Source organism: Oncorhynchus nerka, linkage group LG2 (assembly GCF_034236695.1).
Source record: "Oncorhynchus nerka isolate Pitt River linkage group LG2, Oner_Uvic_2.0, whole genome shotgun sequence".
In the NCBI taxonomy this organism is placed as follows: domain Eukaryota; kingdom Metazoa; phylum Chordata; class Actinopteri; order Salmoniformes; family Salmonidae; genus Oncorhynchus; species Oncorhynchus nerka.
Window position 1 is genome coordinate 21,878,558 of NC_088397.1, and position 18,902 is coordinate 21,897,459.

General features: G+C 46.6%; 1 protein-coding gene across 1 annotated transcript in view; it reads left to right on the plus strand.

Moving 5' to 3' along the window:
- Positions 1–18,902, plus strand: part of LOC115121805 (fibronectin type III domain-containing protein 3B-like) — a 149,549-nt gene that overhangs the window by 105,809 nt on the left and 24,838 nt on the right. The window contains 2 exon segments of the mRNA XM_065024546.1: positions 11,088–11,359; positions 16,034–16,258. Coding sequence (XP_064880618.1) covers positions 11,088–11,359; positions 16,034–16,258 — 497 coding nt within the window.

Genomic DNA, 18,902 nt, shown 5'->3' on the forward strand with positions numbered 1-18,902 from the left:
AAGAAGAGTGTCTGGTTGATCGGATGGTTGAGCATGGTGTACTTCTTAAAGAAGAGTGTCTTGTAGATCAGATGGTTGAGCATGGTGTACTTCTTAAAGAAGAGTGTCTGGTTGATCGGATGGTTGAGCATGGTCTACTTCTTAAAGAAGAGTGTCTGGTTGATCGTATGGTTGAGCATGGTCTACTTCTTAAAGAAGAGCGTCTGGTTGATCGTATGGTTGAGCATGGTCTACTTCTTAAAGAAGAGTGTCTGGTTGATCGTATGGTTGAGCATGGTCTACTTCTTAAAGAAGAGTGTCTGGTTGATCGTATGGTTGAGCATGGTCTACTTCTTAAAGAAGAGTGTCTGGTTGATCGTATGGTTGAGCATGGTCTACTTCTTAAAGAAGAGTGTCTGGTTGATCGTATGGTTGAGCATGGTCTACTTCTTAAAGAAGAGTGTCTGGTTGAGCATGGTCTACTTCTTAAAGAAGAGTGTCTTGTTGATCGTATGGTTGAGCATGGTGTACTTCTTAAAGAAGAGCGTCTGGTTGATCGTATGGTTGAGCATGGTCTACTTCTTAAAGAAGAGTGTCTGGTTGATCGTATGGTTGAGCATGGTGTACTTCTTAAAGAAGAGTGTCTGGTTGAGCATGGTGTACTTCTTAAAGAAGAGTGTCTTGTAGATCAGATGGTTGAGCATGGTGTACTTCTTAAAGAAGAGTGTCTGGTTGATCGGATGGTTGAGCATGGTCTACTTCTTAAAGAAGAGTGTCTGGTTGATCGTATGGTTGAGCATGGTCTACTTCTTAAAGAAGAGCGTCTGGTTGATCGTATGGTTGAGCATGGTCTACTTCTTAAAGAAGAGTGTCTGGTTGATCGTATGGTTGAGCATGGTCTACTTCTTAAAGAAGAGTGTCTGGTTGATCGTATGGTTGAGCATGGTCTACTTCTTAAAGAAGAGTGTCTGGTTGATCGTATGGTTGAGCATGGTCTACTTCTTAAAGAAGAGTGTCTGGTTGATCGTATGGTTGAGCATGGTCTACTTCTTAAAGAAGAGTGTCTGGTTGAGCATGGTCTACTTCTTAAAGAAGAGTGTCTTGTTGATCGTATGGTTGAGCATGGTGTACTTCTTAAAGAAGAGCGTCTGGTTGATCGTATGGTTGAGCATGGTCTACTTCTTAAAGAAGAGTGTCTGGTTGATCGTATGGTTGAGCATGGTGTACTTCTTAAAGAAGAGTGTCTGGTTGAGCATGGTGTACTTCTTAAAGAAGAGTGTCTGGTTGATCGTATGGTTGAGCATGGTCTACTTCTTAAAGAAGAGTGTCTGGTTGAGCATGGTGTACTTCTTAAAGAAGAGTGTCTTGTAGATCGTATGGTTGAGCATGGTCTACTTCTTAAAGAAGAGCGTCTGGTTGATCGTATGGTTGAGCATGGTCTACTTCTTAAAGAAGAGCGTCTGGTTGATCGTATGGTTGAGCATGGTGTACTTCTTAAAGAAGAGTGTCTGGTTGAGCATGGTGTACTTCTTAAAGAAGAGTGTCTTGTTGATCGTATGGTTGAGCATGGTGTACTTCTTAAAGAAGAGTGTCTGGTTGATCGTATGGTTAAGCATGGTGTACTTCTTAAAGAAGAGTGTCTGGTTGATCGTATGGTTGAGCATGGTGTACTTCTTAAAGAAGAGTGTCTGGTTGATCGGATGGTTGAGCATGGTGTACTTCTTAAAGAAGAGTGTCTTGTAGATCAGATGGTTGAGCATGGTGTACTTCTTAAAGAAGAGTGTCTGGTTGATCGGATGGTTGAGCATGGTCTACTTCTTAAAGAAGAGTGTCTGGTTGATCGTATGGTTGAGCATGGTCTACTTCTTAAAGAAGAGCGTCTGGTTGATCGTATGGTTGAGCATGGTCTACTTCTTAAAGAAGAGTGTCTGGTTGATCGTATGGTTGAGCATGGTCTACTTCTTAAAGAAGAGTGTCTGGTTGATCGTATGGTTGAGCATGGTCTACTTCTTAAAGAAGAGTGTCTGGTTGATCGTATGGTTGAGCATGGTCTACTTCTTAAAGAAGAGTGTCTTGTTGATCGTATGGTTGAGCATGGTGTACTTCTTAAAGAAGAGCGTCTGGTTGATCGTATGGTTGAGCATGGTGTACTTCTTAAAGAAGAGTGTCTGGTTGAGCATGGTGTACTTCTTAAAGAAGAGAGTCTTGTAGATCGGATGGTTGAGCATGGTCTACTTCTTAAAGGAATGTTTATTCAAGTTACGCTGCTTTTTTCTCCGTCAACAAGGGTAACGATTTCAAATGTACCGCTGTTTATTCCCAATGAGCTGTTGGAGCGCGAGTTATTGCGGTATGGGAAGTTTGCAAATTTAATTAAGGTTGTCCCATTGGGTTGCAAACACCCGGCGTTGAAACAAGTTATGTCATTTCAAACACCCAGCGTTGAAACAGGTTATGTCATTTCAAACACCCGGCATTGAAACAGGTTATGTCATTTCAAACACCCGGCGTTGAAACAGGTTATGTCATTTCGGCGACAGGTGTTTATGTTTTTGGAGTAGAGAGCAGACTTTAGAGTTATCGTTTAAAGTCAAGTATGACAACAGACTGTATATGGCTTATACTAGTAGTCAACGGTGTTTTGAGTGTGGGGCTGTTGGCCATAAGCGACATGCTTGCCCGACAAGGGAGAAAGCAGAAGGAGGGGCGCAGGTGGTCCTCGTAACGCCTGGGCCCACTGATGTAGGGAGAGGTGGGCCTCGTAACGCCTGGGCCCACTGATGTAGGGAGAGGTGGTCCTCGTAACGCCTGGGCCCACTGATGTAGGGAGAGGTGGTCCTCGTAATGCCTGGGCCCACTGATGTAGGGAGAGGTGGGCCTCGTAACACCTGGGCCCACTGATGTAGGGAGAGGTGGGCCTCGTAACACCTGGGCCCACTGATGTAGGGAGAGGTGGGCCTCGTAACACCTGGGCCCACTGATGTAGGGAGAGGTGGGCCTCGTAACACCTGGGCCCACTGATGTAGGGAGAGGTGGGCCTCGTAACACCTGGGCCCACTGATGTAGGGAGAGGTGGTCCTCGTAACGCCTGGGCCCACTGATGTAGGGAGAGGTGGTCCTCGTAACGCCTGGGCCCACTGATGTAGGGAGAGGTGGGCCTCGTAACACCTGGGCCCACTGATGTAGGGAGAGGTGGGCCTCGTAACACCTGGTCCCACTGATGTAGGGAGAGGTGGTCCTCGTAACGCCTGGGCCCACTGATGTAGGGAGAGGTGGTCCTCGTAACGCCTGGGCCCACTGATGTAGGGAGAGGTGGGCCTCGTAACGCCTGGGCCCACTGATGTAGGGAGAGGTGGGCCTCGTAACGCCTGGGCCCACTGATGTAGGGAGAGGTGGGCCTCGTAACGCTTGGGCCCACTGATGTAGGGAGAGGTGGGCCTCGTAACGCCTGGGCTTGAAGTCATAAACAGCTCAATGCTTGAAGCACAGCGAAGAGCTGCTGGCAAACGCACGTAAATGCTGCTTGAATGAATGCTTACGAGCCTGCTGGTGCCTACCATCGCTCAGTCAGACTGCTCTATCAAATCATAGACTTAATTATAACATAATAACACACAGAAATACAAGCCTTAGGACATTAAGTGGAATCCGGAAACTATCATCTCGAAAACAAAACGTTTATTCTTTCAGTGAAATACGGAACCGTTACGTATTTTATCTAACAGGTGGCATCCATAAGTCTAAATATTGCTGTTACGTTGCAACACCTTCAATGTTATGTCATAATTACGTAAAATGCCGTCATTGAAAATAAGAATGTGTTCTTAACTGACTTGCCTCGTTAAATAAAGATTAAATAAAGGTGTAAAAAATAAAATAGCAAAATCGGCTTCCAAAAATACAGATTTTCCGATTGTTATGAAAACTTGAAATCGGCCCTAATTAATCGTCATTCCGATTTATCGGTTGACCTCTAATTAGAAGTAATAAAACAGAAACGGCTTAATGTAGTTTTCCTACAGGAGACACATAGTGATGAGGCTAAAGAGGTTAACTGGGGTATGTGGTGGGAAGGGCAGCATATACTCAGTCATGGTACTAATTTCAGTGCTGGGGTGGCAATTTTGTTTTCCTCAGGTTTAGGGGTGACTGTGGTATCTACAACAGAGAATGTCACGGGCCGGGTTTTATTGGTCAAGGTGGATGTTATGTTTTAATTTTTTTTTTTTTTTAATGTTTATGCTCCTAATGAGGGTACAGAGCGTATTGCTGTATTTGATCAAATAAAGGAAACCTTAAGACAGTGTGACCAAGAGGGGTGTATGGTTTTAGGGGGGGACTAGAATTCTACAGTAGATTTAACTGTTGACCTCATCTGCGGTCAGCCACTTGCCTGTCTGGTTTATTAGCTGAGTTTGAGCTTTCTGATGTGTGGAGAGTAAGGAATGCAACAGTTAGGCCGTACACATGGCTTAAAGCTAATGAAGGTGGTGTCAGTGCAGCAAGGTTAGACAGGTTGTATGTATCTGATCACTACTGTAGACAGGTTGGAAGGTTAGACAGGTTGTATGTATCTGATGACTACTGTAGTAGGGTTGTAAGGTTAGACAGGTTGTATGTATCTGATCACTACTGTAGTAGGGTTGGAAGGTTAGACAGGTTGTATGTATCTGATGACTACTGTAGTAGGGTTGGAAGGTTAGACAGGTTGTATGTATCTGATCACTACTGTAGTAGGGTTAGACAGGTTGTATGTATCTGATCACTACTGTAGACAGGTTGGAAGGTTAGACAGGTTGTATGTATCTGATCACTACTGTAGTAGGGTTGGAAGGTTAGACAGGTTGTATGTATCTGATCACTACTGTAGTAGGGTTGGAAGGTTAGACAGGTTGTATGTATCTGATCACTACTGTAGTAGGGTTGGAAGGTTAGACAGGTTGTATGTATCTGATCACTACTGTAGTAGGGTTGGAAGGTTAGACAGGTTGTATGTATCTGATCACTACTGTAGTAGGGTTGGAAGGTTAGACAGGTTGTATGTATCTGATCACTACTGTAGTAGGGTTGGAAGGTTAGACAGGTTGTATGTATCTGATGACTACTGTAGTAGGGTTGGAAGGTTAGACAGGTTGTATGTATCTGATCACTACTGTAGTAGGGTTGGAAGGTTAGACAGGTTGTATGTATCTGATCACTACTGTAGACAGGTTGGAAGGTTAGACAGGTTGTATGTATCTGAGCACTACTGTAGTAGGGTTGGAAGGTTAGACAGGTTGTATGTATCTGATCACTACTGTAGTAGGGTTGGAAGGTTAGACAGGTTGTATGTATCTGATCACTACTGTAGTAGGGTTGGAAGGTTAGACAGGTTGTATGTATCTGATCACTACTGTAGTAGGGTTGGAAGGTTAGACAGGTTGTATGTATCTGATCACTACTGTAGTAGGGTTGGAAGGTTAGACAGGTTGTATGTATCTGACCACTACTGTAGTAGGGTTGGAAGGTTAGACAGGTTGTATGTATCTGATCACTACTGTAGTAGGGTTGGAAGGTTAGACAGGTTGTATGTATCTGATCACTACTGTAGTAGGGTTGGAAGGTTAGACAGGTTGTATGTATCTGATCACTACTGTAGTAGGGTTGGAAGGTGTGATATTACTCCTGTTGGTTTCTCTGATCACCATATTGTTTCTGTTGATATTCACTTGTGCACGAAGGTCATCACCTTACTGGTATTTTAATGTTAAGTTGTTACATGATGTCATGTTTTGTGAAAGGTTTTTGTTGTTTTGGGAAAAATTGAGGATTACAAAAGGGAATGTAGAGTCCTTGAGACAATGGTGGGAGGTTGGGAAGGCCCAAATACAATTATTTTGTCAACAGTATACTGCTCTGTCTCAAACTGAAGTTAAAGAGACTATCAGGGCCCTTGAACAGGACATCAAATATATTGAATTGAAGTTGCTCACTCAGAATGACCCTGGACTAGTCATGAACTTACAGGACAAGAGACATGAACTGAGGTGGTTTTTACATGAAAGAGTGAAGGGTGCCTTGATTAGGTCTCATTATGCTAGCCTCAAGGATATGGATGCTCCTAGTGCTTTTTTGTAACCTAGGACAGTGGACATTGCAATGTAAACAGATGGTCTGCCTTCGTCTCCCTGATGAGAAGGTGAGCACGGATGACAGTGAACATTACAATGTAAACAGATGGTCTGCCTTCGTCTCCCTGATGAGAAGGTGAGCACGGATGACAGTGAACATTACAATGTAAACAGATGGTCTGCCTTCGTCTCCCTGATGAGAAGGTGAGCACGGATGACAATGAACATTACAATGTAAACAGATGGTCTGCCTTCGTCTCCCTGATGAGAAGGTGAGCACGGATGACAGTGAAATGTGCCAACATGGGGTGGATTTTTACTCTGCCCTCTATAAGGCGGAGGATTGTGACTCTGTGTACTGAACAGTTGTTACACAGTCTTCCTCATTTGGGACCTGAGCAGAGATTCACATTGGACTCTGACATTACTCTGCAGGAGCTGTCCACAGCAGTTATGCAGCTCTCATCAGGCCGAGCCCCTGGCATCGATGGTTTACCATCTGAGTTATATAAGCACTTTTGGGGGTCTATTGGGGAGGATTTTTATGAAGTGGTGTGTGAGTCTTTTCATGAGGGTTCTCTTCCTGTATCCTGTCAATGTGCTGTGCTTTCATTGTTGCCAAAAAGGGGGGATTTGGCTCTTATAACTAATTGGCGACTTGTTGCATTGCTGTACGCAGAATATAAAATTGTATCTAAATGTCTCTCAAACAGGTTGAAAGAGTATCTGGGGCTTTTGATCCATAAGGACCAGTTTGTGTACCTGACCACTCTATTGTTGATGACTTGTTTCTAATAAGAGATGTTTTAAACATTTGTAAACTATCTGATGGGAATGTGGGTTTACTTTCTTTGGGTCAGGAGAAGGCTTTTGACCATGTGGACCACCAGTACTTGTTCAAAACAATGAAAGCCTTTGGGTTTGGGGATGTATTTTTGTCTTGGATGAGTTTACTGTATGCTGGGGCCTCATGTATGGTGAAGGTGTGGTGGTGATTTGAGCTGCCAATCCCCGTCCATAGGGGTAGGACAGTTATATTGTCTGGCAATTGAACCAATGGTTTGTTTTTTAGAGTGAGGCTTACTGGTTTCTCTGAGCCAGGGGTTATGAAGGGACCTATGACAGCACTGTCTGTGTCTGCAGATGACCTGACTGTTTTATTACAGGGGATGAGGATGTGAAGGTTCTCTCAAACGCTCTAAAGGTGTATGAGGGGGCCTCCTCAGCTAGAGTCAATTGGGAAAAGAGTGAATCGCTGTGGGCAGGTCAGCTTACGGGGTCTGCTCCACGGTTACCAGGGGGGCTTCGTGGGGCAGAGATGGGATGAAGACTTTGGGGGGGGTTCTAGGCTCTGATGTATTTCAGAAAAAGAACTGGGAGGGTGTAGTGGAGAAAGTGTGTGCCAGACTGTCACGGTGGAAATGCGTGCTACCCCAGCTGTCTTATAGAGGAAGGGTACTGGTAGCTAATAATCTTGCTGCCTCTACACTGTGGCACAGACTAATGATTTTACAGCCACCAAAGGGTCTGATACAAGAGCTTCAGAGGACCCTTGTCAATTTCTTCTGGTCTGGACAACGCTGGATTAAAGCTGCAGCCCTGTACCTGCCACTGCACGAGGGTGGGCAAGGCCTGGTGGACATTTCCTCTAGAATCATGGCTTTCCGGCTCCAAGCAGCCCAGAGATTGTTGTACAGAGACGGTTCTAGCTGGGTTGAATCAGCCTACACATTGATGTTAAAGCTGGAGGGGGGTGATTTGCCTGGCCTGACTCCATTTTATGAGTCTGTTATGCAGGCTTGGAGAGTCTTTGTCAAGTCCCGTAAGGCACCAGGGATGTGGCTTTTTGAAGAGCCTCTTTTTTACAACACTGCCATCCAGTCCCGTGCTCTGGGTTCAGCCAGCCTACGTTCATGCCTGTTAGGCGTGGGGTGTACCAAGCTGGGTCATCTGATGCAGAGCAGGAGCAGATTGTTGGAGGAGCCTGTGCTCTTGGTTCAGCCAGCCTACGTTCATTACCTGTTAGGCGTGGGGTGTACCAAGCTGGGTCATCTGATGCAGAGCAGGAGCAGATTGTTGGAGGAGCCTGTGCTCTTGGTTCAGCCAGCCTACGTTCATACCTGTTAGGCGTGGGGTGTACCAAGCTGGGTCATCTGATGCAGAGCAGGAGCAGATTGTTGGAGGAGCCTGTGTTCTGGGTTCAGCCAGCCTACGTTCATGCCTGTTAGGTGTGGGGTGTACCAAGCTGGGTCATCTGATGCAGAGCAGGAGCAGATCGTTGGAGGAGCCTGTGCTCTGGGTTCAGCCAGCCTACGTTCATGCCTGTTAGGCGTGGGGTGTACCAAGCTGGGTCATCTGATGCAGAGCAGGAGCAGATTGTTGGAGGAGCCTGTGCTCTTGGTTCAGCCAGCCTACGTTCATTACCTGTTAGGCGTGGGTGTACCAAGCTGGGTCATCTGATGCAGAGCAGGAGCAGATTGTTGGAGGAGCCTGTGCTCTTGGTTCAGCCAGCCTACGTTCATACCTGTTAGGCGTGGGGTGTACCAAGCTGGGTCATCTGATGCAGAGCAGGAGCAGATTGTTGGAGGAGCCTGTGTTCTGGGTTCAGCCAGCCTACGTTCATGCCTGTTAGGTGTGGGGTGTACCAAGCTGGGTCATCTGATGCAGAGCAGGAGCAGATCGTTGGAGGAGCCTGTGCTCTGGGTTCAGCCAGCCTACGTTCATGCCTGTTAGGCGTGGGGTGTACCAAGCTGGGTCATCTGATGCAGAGCAGGAGCAGATTGTTGGAGGAGCCTGTGCTCTGGGTTCAGCTAGCCTACGTTCATGCCTGTTAGGTGTGGGGTGTACCAAGCTGGGTCATCTGATGCAGAGCAGGAGCAGATCGTTGGAGGAGCCTGTGCTCTGGGTTCAGCCAGCCTACGTTCATGCCTGTTAGGTGTGGGGTGTACCAAGCTGGGTCATCTGATGCAGAGCAGGAGCAGATCGTTGGAAGAGCTGGGAGAAAGAGGGGGGTCTGATCATCTCGCCTACTGAGGAAGGTCGTTGCTGAGGTCTGTGATTCCTTGCCAGTACTTCATCGGCAGCATGCGACTGATACTTCCAACTCTGATCGGTGGACAGAGGGTCTGGATTATGTGTTCCCTGCGCTGAATGTTAGTGCTGCGGTGGGGACATTAGAGGTGGACAGAGGGTCTGGATTATGTGTTCCCTGCGCTGAATGTTAGTGCTGCGGTGGGGACATTAGAGGTGGACAGAGGGTCTGGATTATGTGTTCCCTGTGCTGAATGTTAGTGGTGGGGACATTAGAGGTGGACAGAGGGTCTGGATTATGTGTTCCCTGCGCTGAATGTTAGTGGTGGGGACATTAGAGGTAGACAGAGGGTCTGGATTATGTGTTCCCTGCGCTGAATGTTAGTGCTGCGGTGGGGACATTAGAGGAGGACAGAGGGTCTGGATTATGTGTTCCCTGCGCTGAATGTTAGTGGTGGGGACATTAGAGGTAGACAGAGGGTCTGGATTATGTGTTCCCTGCGCTGAATGTTAGTGGTGGGGACATTAGAGGTAGACAGAGGGTCTGGATTATGTGTTCCCTGCGCTGAATGTTAGTGGTGGGGACATTAGAGGAGGACAGAGGGTCTGGATTATGTGTTCCCTGCGCTGAATGTTAGTGCTGCGGTGGGGACATTAGAGGTGGACAGAGGGTCTGGATTATGTGTTCCCTGCGCTGAATGTTAGTGGTGGGGACATGAGAGGTGGACAGAGGGTCTGGATTATGTGTTCCCTGCGCTGAATGTTAGTGCTGCGGTGGGGACATTAGAGGTGGACAGAGGGTCTGGATTATGTGTTCCCTGCGCTGAATGTTAGTGGTGGGGACATTAGAGGAGGACAGAGGGTCTGGATTATGTGTTCCCTGCGCTGAATGTTAGTGCTGCGGTGGGGACATTAGAGGAGGATGTGGGGATGCTGCTTTCCTTCCATACCCCGGAGCTGGGGAGTCCAAGGTGGTGGGAAAGAAGGCCATGTACAAAATCTGTTTAAAAGTGTCCCATACCTCTTCCCTGGAAGGGGTCAAATTGACGAGGTGGGGGGGTGTTTGGTCCAGGGGCCTCCCCAAAAGAATGTTGGCGATCATTATACAAACTGCCTATTGATACGAAGACTGCTGACCTCCAATGGAGGATAATACATTTGGATATAGCCACCAACATGCATCTGGTACACCTGGATCCTAGTGTTGGGGAGGAGTGTCCATTCTGCATCTGGTACACCTGGATCCTAGTGTTGGGGAGGAGTGTCCATTCTGCATCTGGTACACCTGGATCCTAGTGTTGGGGAGGAGTGTCCATTCTGCATCTGGTACACCTGGATCCTAGTGTTGGGGAGGAGTGTCCATTCTCTGCTGAGTCTGAAAATCTGGTAAATCTGTTTTTACAGTGTCCCAGGTTGGTCGGGATGATTGACCTGATCACTTCTTGGTTCTCAGCTCTGGGAGAGGTTTTCTCTTCCCAACTGTTTATATTTGGGCTAAAGTACAGGTTTAGTCGAAGGGGTGTAGTTATTTTGCTTAATTTTGTGTCAGCTAAATTAGCAATATGGAAGACATGAAAGAACAGTATTCGGGGACAGGGGTCTGTGGATTTGGTGGGAATGCTGGAGGGGATGTTGGCAGTGAGACTGAGGGTTGAGTTTACCTATTACAAGCTGGTCAATAATATTGAACTGTTTATGAGTATATGGGGTATTCAAGGGCTGTTATGTTTAGTTACTGTGGAGGAGGATTTGGTGTTGTGCTTTTAATTGATGTGTAACCATGGTTTTAGATGAGTGTTTGTGTTGTGGGCTCCCAGACCCAATAAAGATGATTTAAAACTCAAATCTCTCTCTCGGTCTCTCTGTCTCTCACTCTCTCTGTCTTTCACTCGCTCTGTCTCTCACTCTCCGTCTCTGTCTCTCTATCTCTCTCACTCACTCTCTTTTTCTCTCTCTCCACCTCGCCAGGCGGTGAACCAAGCTGGGGCGGGGCCTTACAGTGAACAGATGACCTTCCAGACTCCAGCGACTAATCCCGACGCAGTCTCTTCTTTCTTCCTGCTTGACCAGCTCCAATCAGATCAGTCCCCCTCCACCTGCCTCTTCCTGAAGTGGGAGGAGCCTAACTGTAATGGGGCGGATATAACGTCTTACATCATCAGTCTGGACGATCAACTCATTACCGTGGATACAGGAACCAGTCACCTGATCACTGACCTTCAGCCAGACAGCCAGTACAGGTACACACACACACACACACACACACACACACACACTACTTCCAGTCCCAGCAGAATGTTCAGGGTTGTAATTGAGATTGCGTCTGAGATGATGTTGGTCCACTTAGCAGCACTAATAGCAGTAATCATGCCCTGTGTTTCTAGGAATTAAGAAAGGGAGTTGTGTGATTGGTTATTGTTCACACTAAGTGTTTGTGATTCTGTGAGACAATGAGTAAAGTGTGCTTCTATGGGTGTGTGCGGCTATTCATGTTAGCAAATGTTTGTAGATCTGTGTGTGTGTGTGTGTGTGTGTGTGTGTGTGTGTGTGTGTGTGTGTGTGTGTGTGTGTGTGTGGCTGTTATTGTCACTGTTTTTCTTACCTAGTTGAGTTAGAATAACACTACTGACTGGGTAATACTGTCCCTCAGTATTGTATTGGAGTGCATTTGCTTGTGTATCCATCAATCACTCCATCTGATTGGTTACAGTCCATTTCCCCTGGATACTGATTCATATCAAGACTAGAGGTCGACCGATTATGATTTCTCAACGCCGATACCGATTATTGGAGGACCAAAAAAGCCGCAATATGTGCCATGTAAGAAAGCTAACGTTTCAGTTCCTTGCTCAGAACATGAGAACATATCAAATCTTTAACTTTTAACATTCTCATGTAAGAAGTTTTAGGTTGTAGTTATTATAGGAATTATAGGACTATTTCTCTCTATACCATTTTGTATTTCATTAACCTTTGACTATTGGATGTTCTTATAGGCACTTTAGTATTGCCAGTGTAACAGTATAGCTTCCGTCCCTCTCCTCGTTCCTCCCTGGGCCCAGCAACACAACGACAACAGCCACCATCGAAGCAGCGTTACCCATGCAGAGCAAGGGAAACAACCACCCCAAGGCTCAGAGCGAGTGAAGTTTGAAACGCTATTAGCGCGCGTTAACTAGCTAGCCATTTCACTTCGGTTACACCAGCCTCGTCTCGGGAGTTGGTAGGCTTGAAGTCATAAACAGCGCAATGCTTGACGCACAACGAAGAGCTGCTGGAAAAACGCACGAAAGTGCTGTTTGAATGAATGCTTCTGCCTACCACCGCTCAGTCAGATACTTAGATACTTGTCAGTCAGATTAACACATTCATTTTTTTTACCCCCCTTTTCGTGGTATCCAATTGTTAGTAGTTACTATCTTGTCTCAGCTCTACATCTTCCATACGGGCTCGGGAGAGACGAAGGTCGAAAGTCATGCACAACCCAACCAAGCCGCACTGCCTCTTAACACAGCGTGCATCCAACCCGGAAACCAGCCGCACAAGCACCAATGTGTCGGAGGAAACACTGTGCACCTGGCAACCTTGGTTAGCGCGCACTGTGCCCGGCCCGTCACAGGAGTCGCTGGTGCGCGATGAGACAAGGACATCCCCACGGACCTCCCGGTCGCGGCCGGTTACGACAGAGCCTGGGCGCGAACCCAGAGTCTCTGGTGGCACAGCGCCCTTAACCACTGCGCCACCCGGGAGGCTAACCATGTGTCGTTAACTAGTGATTATGATTGATTGTTTTTTATAAGATTAGTTTAATGCTAACTAGCAACGTACCTTGGCTTCTTACTGCATTTGCGTAACAGGCAGTCTCCTTGTGGAGTGCAACGAGAGAGAGGCAGGTCGTTATTGCGTTGGACTAGTTAACTGTAAGGTTGCCAGATTGGATCTCCCCGAGCTGACAAGGTGAAAATCTGTCGTTCTGCCCCTGAACAAGGCCGTTATTGAAAATAAGAATGTGTTCTTAACTGACTTGCCTAGTTAAATAAAGGTTCAATTAAGGTGTAAAAATTTAAAAAATATATTTTAAAAAATTTTAAAATGTCAAATCGGCGCTCAAAAATACCGATTACCGATTGTTATGAAAACTTGGAATCGGCCCTAATTAATCAGCCATTCCGATTAATCGGTCGACCTCTCCATAGGGCGACCAGTGGAAAAACTCATTTTCTTTTTTTGAAAGGAAAGTGTTTGTTCATCTTAGTGTCTCAGACATCGTTTTAGTGTTTTCAATTTAACAAGGATAAAACAAAGCGGACCAGAGGAAGGATAGATTTAATTATCTGATACTCAAAACTATTCTCATCTTCACCATCTAACCCTCCCTCCCTCTCTCTCCTTCATTCTGCCCTCTTCTGTCTCTCTCTCTCTTTCATTCTCTCCCCTGTCCTCTTCTCTCTCGTCATCTTCTACACTTTCTGTTTTGTGTGGTGGAGTAACTACAACCTGTGTGTGTGTGTGTGTGTGTGTGTGTGTGTCACCAGGAAAAGGCTACTGTAGTTAAATGTAAGTTTAGTCAATGTTAAGTTCAGTAGTTAGATGTAAGTTTAATCCATGTTAAGTTCAGTAGTTAGATGTAAGTTTAATCCATGTTAAGTTCAGTAGTTAGATGTAAGTTTAGTCCATGCTAAGTTTAATAGTTAGATGTAAGTTTAGTCCATGTTAAGTTTAGTAGTTAGATGTAAGTTTAGTCCATGTTAAGTTCAGTAGTTAGATGTAAGTTTAATCCATGTTAAATTCAGTAGTTAGATGTAAGTTTAATCCATGTTAAGTTCAGTAGTTAGATGTAAGTTTAGTCCATGCTAAGTTTAATAGTTAGATGTAAGTTTAGTCCATGTTAAGTTTAGTAGTTAGATGTAAGTTTAGTCCATGTTAAGTTCAGTAGTTAGATGTAAGTTTAGTCCATGTTAAGTTCAGTCGTTAGATGTAACTTTAGTCCATGTTAAGTTCAGTAGTTAGATGTAAGTTTAGTCCATGTTAAGTTCAGTAGTTAGATGTAACTTTAGTCTATGTTAAGTGTGTGTGTCTGTGAGCTTCTCTCTATGCCTGTCTGTCTGTGGAGAATGTGCTTCTGTAGCCAACATCACGTGGGTTTGTTTGACTGGAACTGTCAACTGGTGTCTGCATCTAAAATACTCCGTTATGATCAATGAGGAACTAGGAGAAGGTGTCAACCACTGTGTGTGTGTGTGTGTGTGTGTGTGTGTGTGTGTCATCAGGAAAAGGCTACTGTTGGTAAATGTCAGACAGTAAAATAATTAAGGTAATGAGAGAGAGAGAGAAGATTGTCCAGACAGAGAGAGAAAGGAAGCAATATTGTCCAGACAGAGAGTGAGAGAAAGGAAGTGAGATCGTCCAGACAGAGAGCGAGAGGGGGAGAGAGTGAGGGAAAGGAAGTGAGATTGTCCAGAGAGAGAGAGAGAGGAGGAGAGAGTGAGGGAAAGGAAGCAAGATCGTCCAGAGAGAGAGCGAGAGGGGGAGAGAGTGAGGGAAAGGAAGTGAGATTGTCCAGAGAGAGAGAGAGAGGGGAGAGAGTGAGGGAAAGGAAGTGAGATTGTCCAGTGAGAGGGGGAGAGAGTGAGGGAAAGGAAGTGAGATTGTCCAGAGAGAGAGGGGAGAGAGTGAGGGAAAGGAAGTGAGATTGTCCAGAGAGAGAGAGGAGAGAGTGAGGGAAAGGAAGCAAGATCGTCCAGAGAGAGAGCGAGAGGGGGAGAGAGTGAGGGAAAGGAAGTGAGATTGTCCAGAGAGAGAGAGAGAGGGGAGAGAGTGAGGGAAAGGAAGTGAGATTGTCCAGAGAGAGAGAGAGCGAGAGAGAGGAGGGAAAGGAAGTGAGATTGTCCAGAGAGAGAGCGAGAGGGGGAGAGAGTGAGGGAAAGGAAGTGAGATTGTCCAGAGAGAGAGTGAGGGAAAGGAAGTGAGATTGTCCAGAGAGAGAGAGAGCGAGAGAGGGGAGGGTTCCTGGAAAAGACAACAGGACAGTGGAGGGACTCTAGTAAACAACAGAAAATAGATGGAACAACAACACAGTAAGTCCTCATCTTACCAGACATAATATATTCCTGATGTGTCATTCAGGACTGGCCATTACTATCCATAGAGGGCCATAGAGGTTAAGGAACTGTCTGAACAGGTCTGAGAACAGATCTAATACAGTGTTATAACTGTAATATACTGGATGAGATGACTCTAGATGATTGAGTTTGATGTGATTGCTATTCCTCTTTATATTCCTCTCTATTCCTAGTTATTCCATAGGGATGATGTTGAAAGGCATGACTAGGGTTGCCAAATTCCCTGGTTTTCCAGAAATCCTGTTGGAGCATTCCAGAGTTCTTGCTTATTCCCCCCTGATTCCAGGAATCCTCCAACCGGGATTTCAGGAGAACCAGGGAATTTATTGAAAGTTTGCAGATTTTTGCAAGGCGTGACTTGTTTTGGGGAACGGAAAATATCAGTCATAAGAGACTGGGTTAGATGGATGCCGGCTAGGTGAGGTTAGGGGTCAGTCATGACGCAATGGACAGAGGAAAACACCCAGCACCTCTAATGCTGCCTCTCTTCTGCTATTAACCAACATTAGTACTCAGACACACAGACCGTACAGTTTGTACTGTAGATGTGTAGTGGTGTAATAATGTTCTATGATGGACTGATTGATCTTCTCTTATGTGTGATGGAAGTGCCTTAATGTGTTTGGACCCCAGGAAGACCCCTGCTGCAGGAACTAATGGGGATCCCTAATAAATACTAATACACACACACACACACACACACACACACACACACACACCCAAACTGGTTATGGACAAACTAACTTTCACGCACTCAATTTATCCTAACCCCTCCCTCTCTTTCTCTCTCAGTGTGCAGATCCAAGCGGTGAATGTGATTGGCTGTGGCCCGTTGAGCCCACCCCTGGTGGCTAGGACACGCCCCCTCCCTCCGGCCCCTCCTCCTTTGGAATGTTCGGCTGCCGGCCCCCAGAGCCTGAAACTGAAGTGGGGGGAGAACGCTGCACACACACACACCCGCGCCCTGCTCTCCAATGACATGTTCTACACACTACAGATGGAAGATAAGAACCACAGGTAGAGTATAGAGTACACACACACACACACACACACAGCTACTACACTCCAATGGTTCCAATGGCTCAATGTTATGTACGTTCTATATAAAAGCATCTGGTAAATAACCATATTACATATCACAGTCCTACTGAAGGAAAATACTTCAAACACATTGTGTGAGTGAGTAGTGCGTGTGTGCATGGGTGTGTGTGTGCGTGTGGGGAGATAGGTAGAGGAAATGACAGTAACCAGTAGATCTAGGGAGAACTCACGATGAGAACATCTAGACTACAGAACTAATTAGAACCATGAACTGGTCAACCATGCTGTCCATTAGAGAACAGACTGAAGGAAGGAGAGAAATAAATAGAGAGGTAGGGAAGTAGAGGTAGGAGGAGGGAGCGAGGGAAGGAGGGAAAGTGGAGGGAGGGTGAAGGGAAGGGAAGAGGGAGGTAATAAAGGATAAGTGAGAGAATTAGAGAGACTGTCTGTCTGCCTAGCAGTGCCTTGGGTGATGGGTATGCTTGGCATCCCTGGTCACAGCCACATTACGACATGGATGACTGGTGTGGTTGGCATCCTGGCATCCCTAGTCTCAGCCACATTACGACATGGATGACTGGTGTGGTTGGCATCTTGGCATCCCTAGTCACAGCCACATTACGACATGGATGACTGGTGTGGTTGGCATCCTGGCATCCATAGCCTCAGCCACATTACGACATGGATGACTGGTGTGGTTGGCATCCTGGCATCCCTAGCCACAGCCACATTACGACATGGATGACTGGTGTGGTTGGCATCCCTAGCCACAGCCACATTACGACATGGATGACTGGTGTGGTTGGCATCCTGGCATCCCTAGCCTCAGCCACATTACGACATGGATGACTGGTGTGGTTGGCATCCTGGCATCCCTAGCCACAGCCACATTACGACATGGATGACTGGTGTGGTTGGCATCCTGGCATCCCTAGCCACAGCCACATTACGACATGGATGACTGGTGTGGTTGGCATCCTGGCATCCCTAGCCACAGCCACATTACGACATGGATGACTGGTGTGGTTGGCATCCTGGCATCCCTAGCCTCAGCCACATTACGACATGGATGACTGGTGTGGTTGGCATCCTGGCATTCCTAGCCTCAGCCACATTACGACATGGATGACTGGTGTGGTTGGCATCCTGGCATCCCTAGCCTCAGCCACATTACGACATGGATGACTGGTGTGGTTGGCATCCTGGCATCCCTAGCCACAGCCACATTACGACATGGATGACTGGTGTGGTTGGCATCCTGGCATCCCTAGCCTCAGCCACATTACGACATGGATGACTGGTGTGGTTGGCATCCTGGCATCCCTAGCCTCAGCCACATTACGACATGGATGACTGGTGTGGTTGGCATCCTGGCATTCCTAGCCACAGCCACATTACGACATGGATGACTGGTGTGGTTGGCATCCTGGCATCCCTAGCCTCAGCCACATTACGACATGGATGACTGGTGTGGTTGGCATCCTGGCATCCCTAGCCTCAGCCACATTACGACATGGATGACTGGTGTGGTTGGCATCCTGGCATCCCTAGCCACAGCCACATTACGACATGGATGACTGGTGTGGTTGGCATCCTGGCATCCATAGCCACAGCCACATTACGACATGGATGACTGGTGTGGTTGGCATCCTGGCATCCCTAGCCACAGCCACATTACGACATGGATGACTGGTGTGGTTGGCATCCTGGCATCCCTAGCCACAGCCACATTACGACATGGATGACTGGTGTGGTTGGCATCCTGGCATCCCTAGCCTCAGCCACATTACGACATGGATGACTGGTGTGGTTGGCATCCTGGCATCCCTAGCCTCAGCCACATTACGACATGGATGACTGGTGTGGTTGGCATCCTGGCATCCCTAGCCTCAGCCACATTACGACATGGATGACTGGTGTGGTTGGCATCCTGGCATCCCTAGCCTCAGCCACATTACGACATGGATGACTGGTGTGGTTGGCATCCTGGCATCCCTAGCCACAGCCACATTACGACATGGATGACTGGTGTGGTTGGCATCCTGGCATCCCTAGCCACAGCCACATTACGACATGGATGACTGGTGTGGTTGGCATCCTGGCATCCCTAGCCACAGCCACATTACGACATGGATGACTGGTGTGGTTGGCATCCTGGCATCCCTAGCCACAGCCACATTACGACATGGATGACTGGTGTGGTTGGCATCCTGGCATCCCTAGCCTCAGCCACATTACGACATGGATGACTGGTGTGGTTGGCATCCTGGCATCCCTAGCCACAGCCACATTACGACATGGATGACTGGTGTGGTTGGCATCCTGGCATCCCTAGTCACAGCCACATTACGACATGGATGACTGGTGTGGTTGGCATCCTGGCATCCCTAGTCTCAGCCACATTACGACATGGATGACTGGTGTGGTTGGCATCCCTAGCCACAGCCACATGGGTTGTGGACTAACTGACGGAGCGGTAATTAACCGACTGTCCACTATATTTTATATATATATATATATATATATATATAAAATATATATATATATATATATATATAAAATATATATATATATATATATATATATATATATATATATATATATTTTATATATATATATA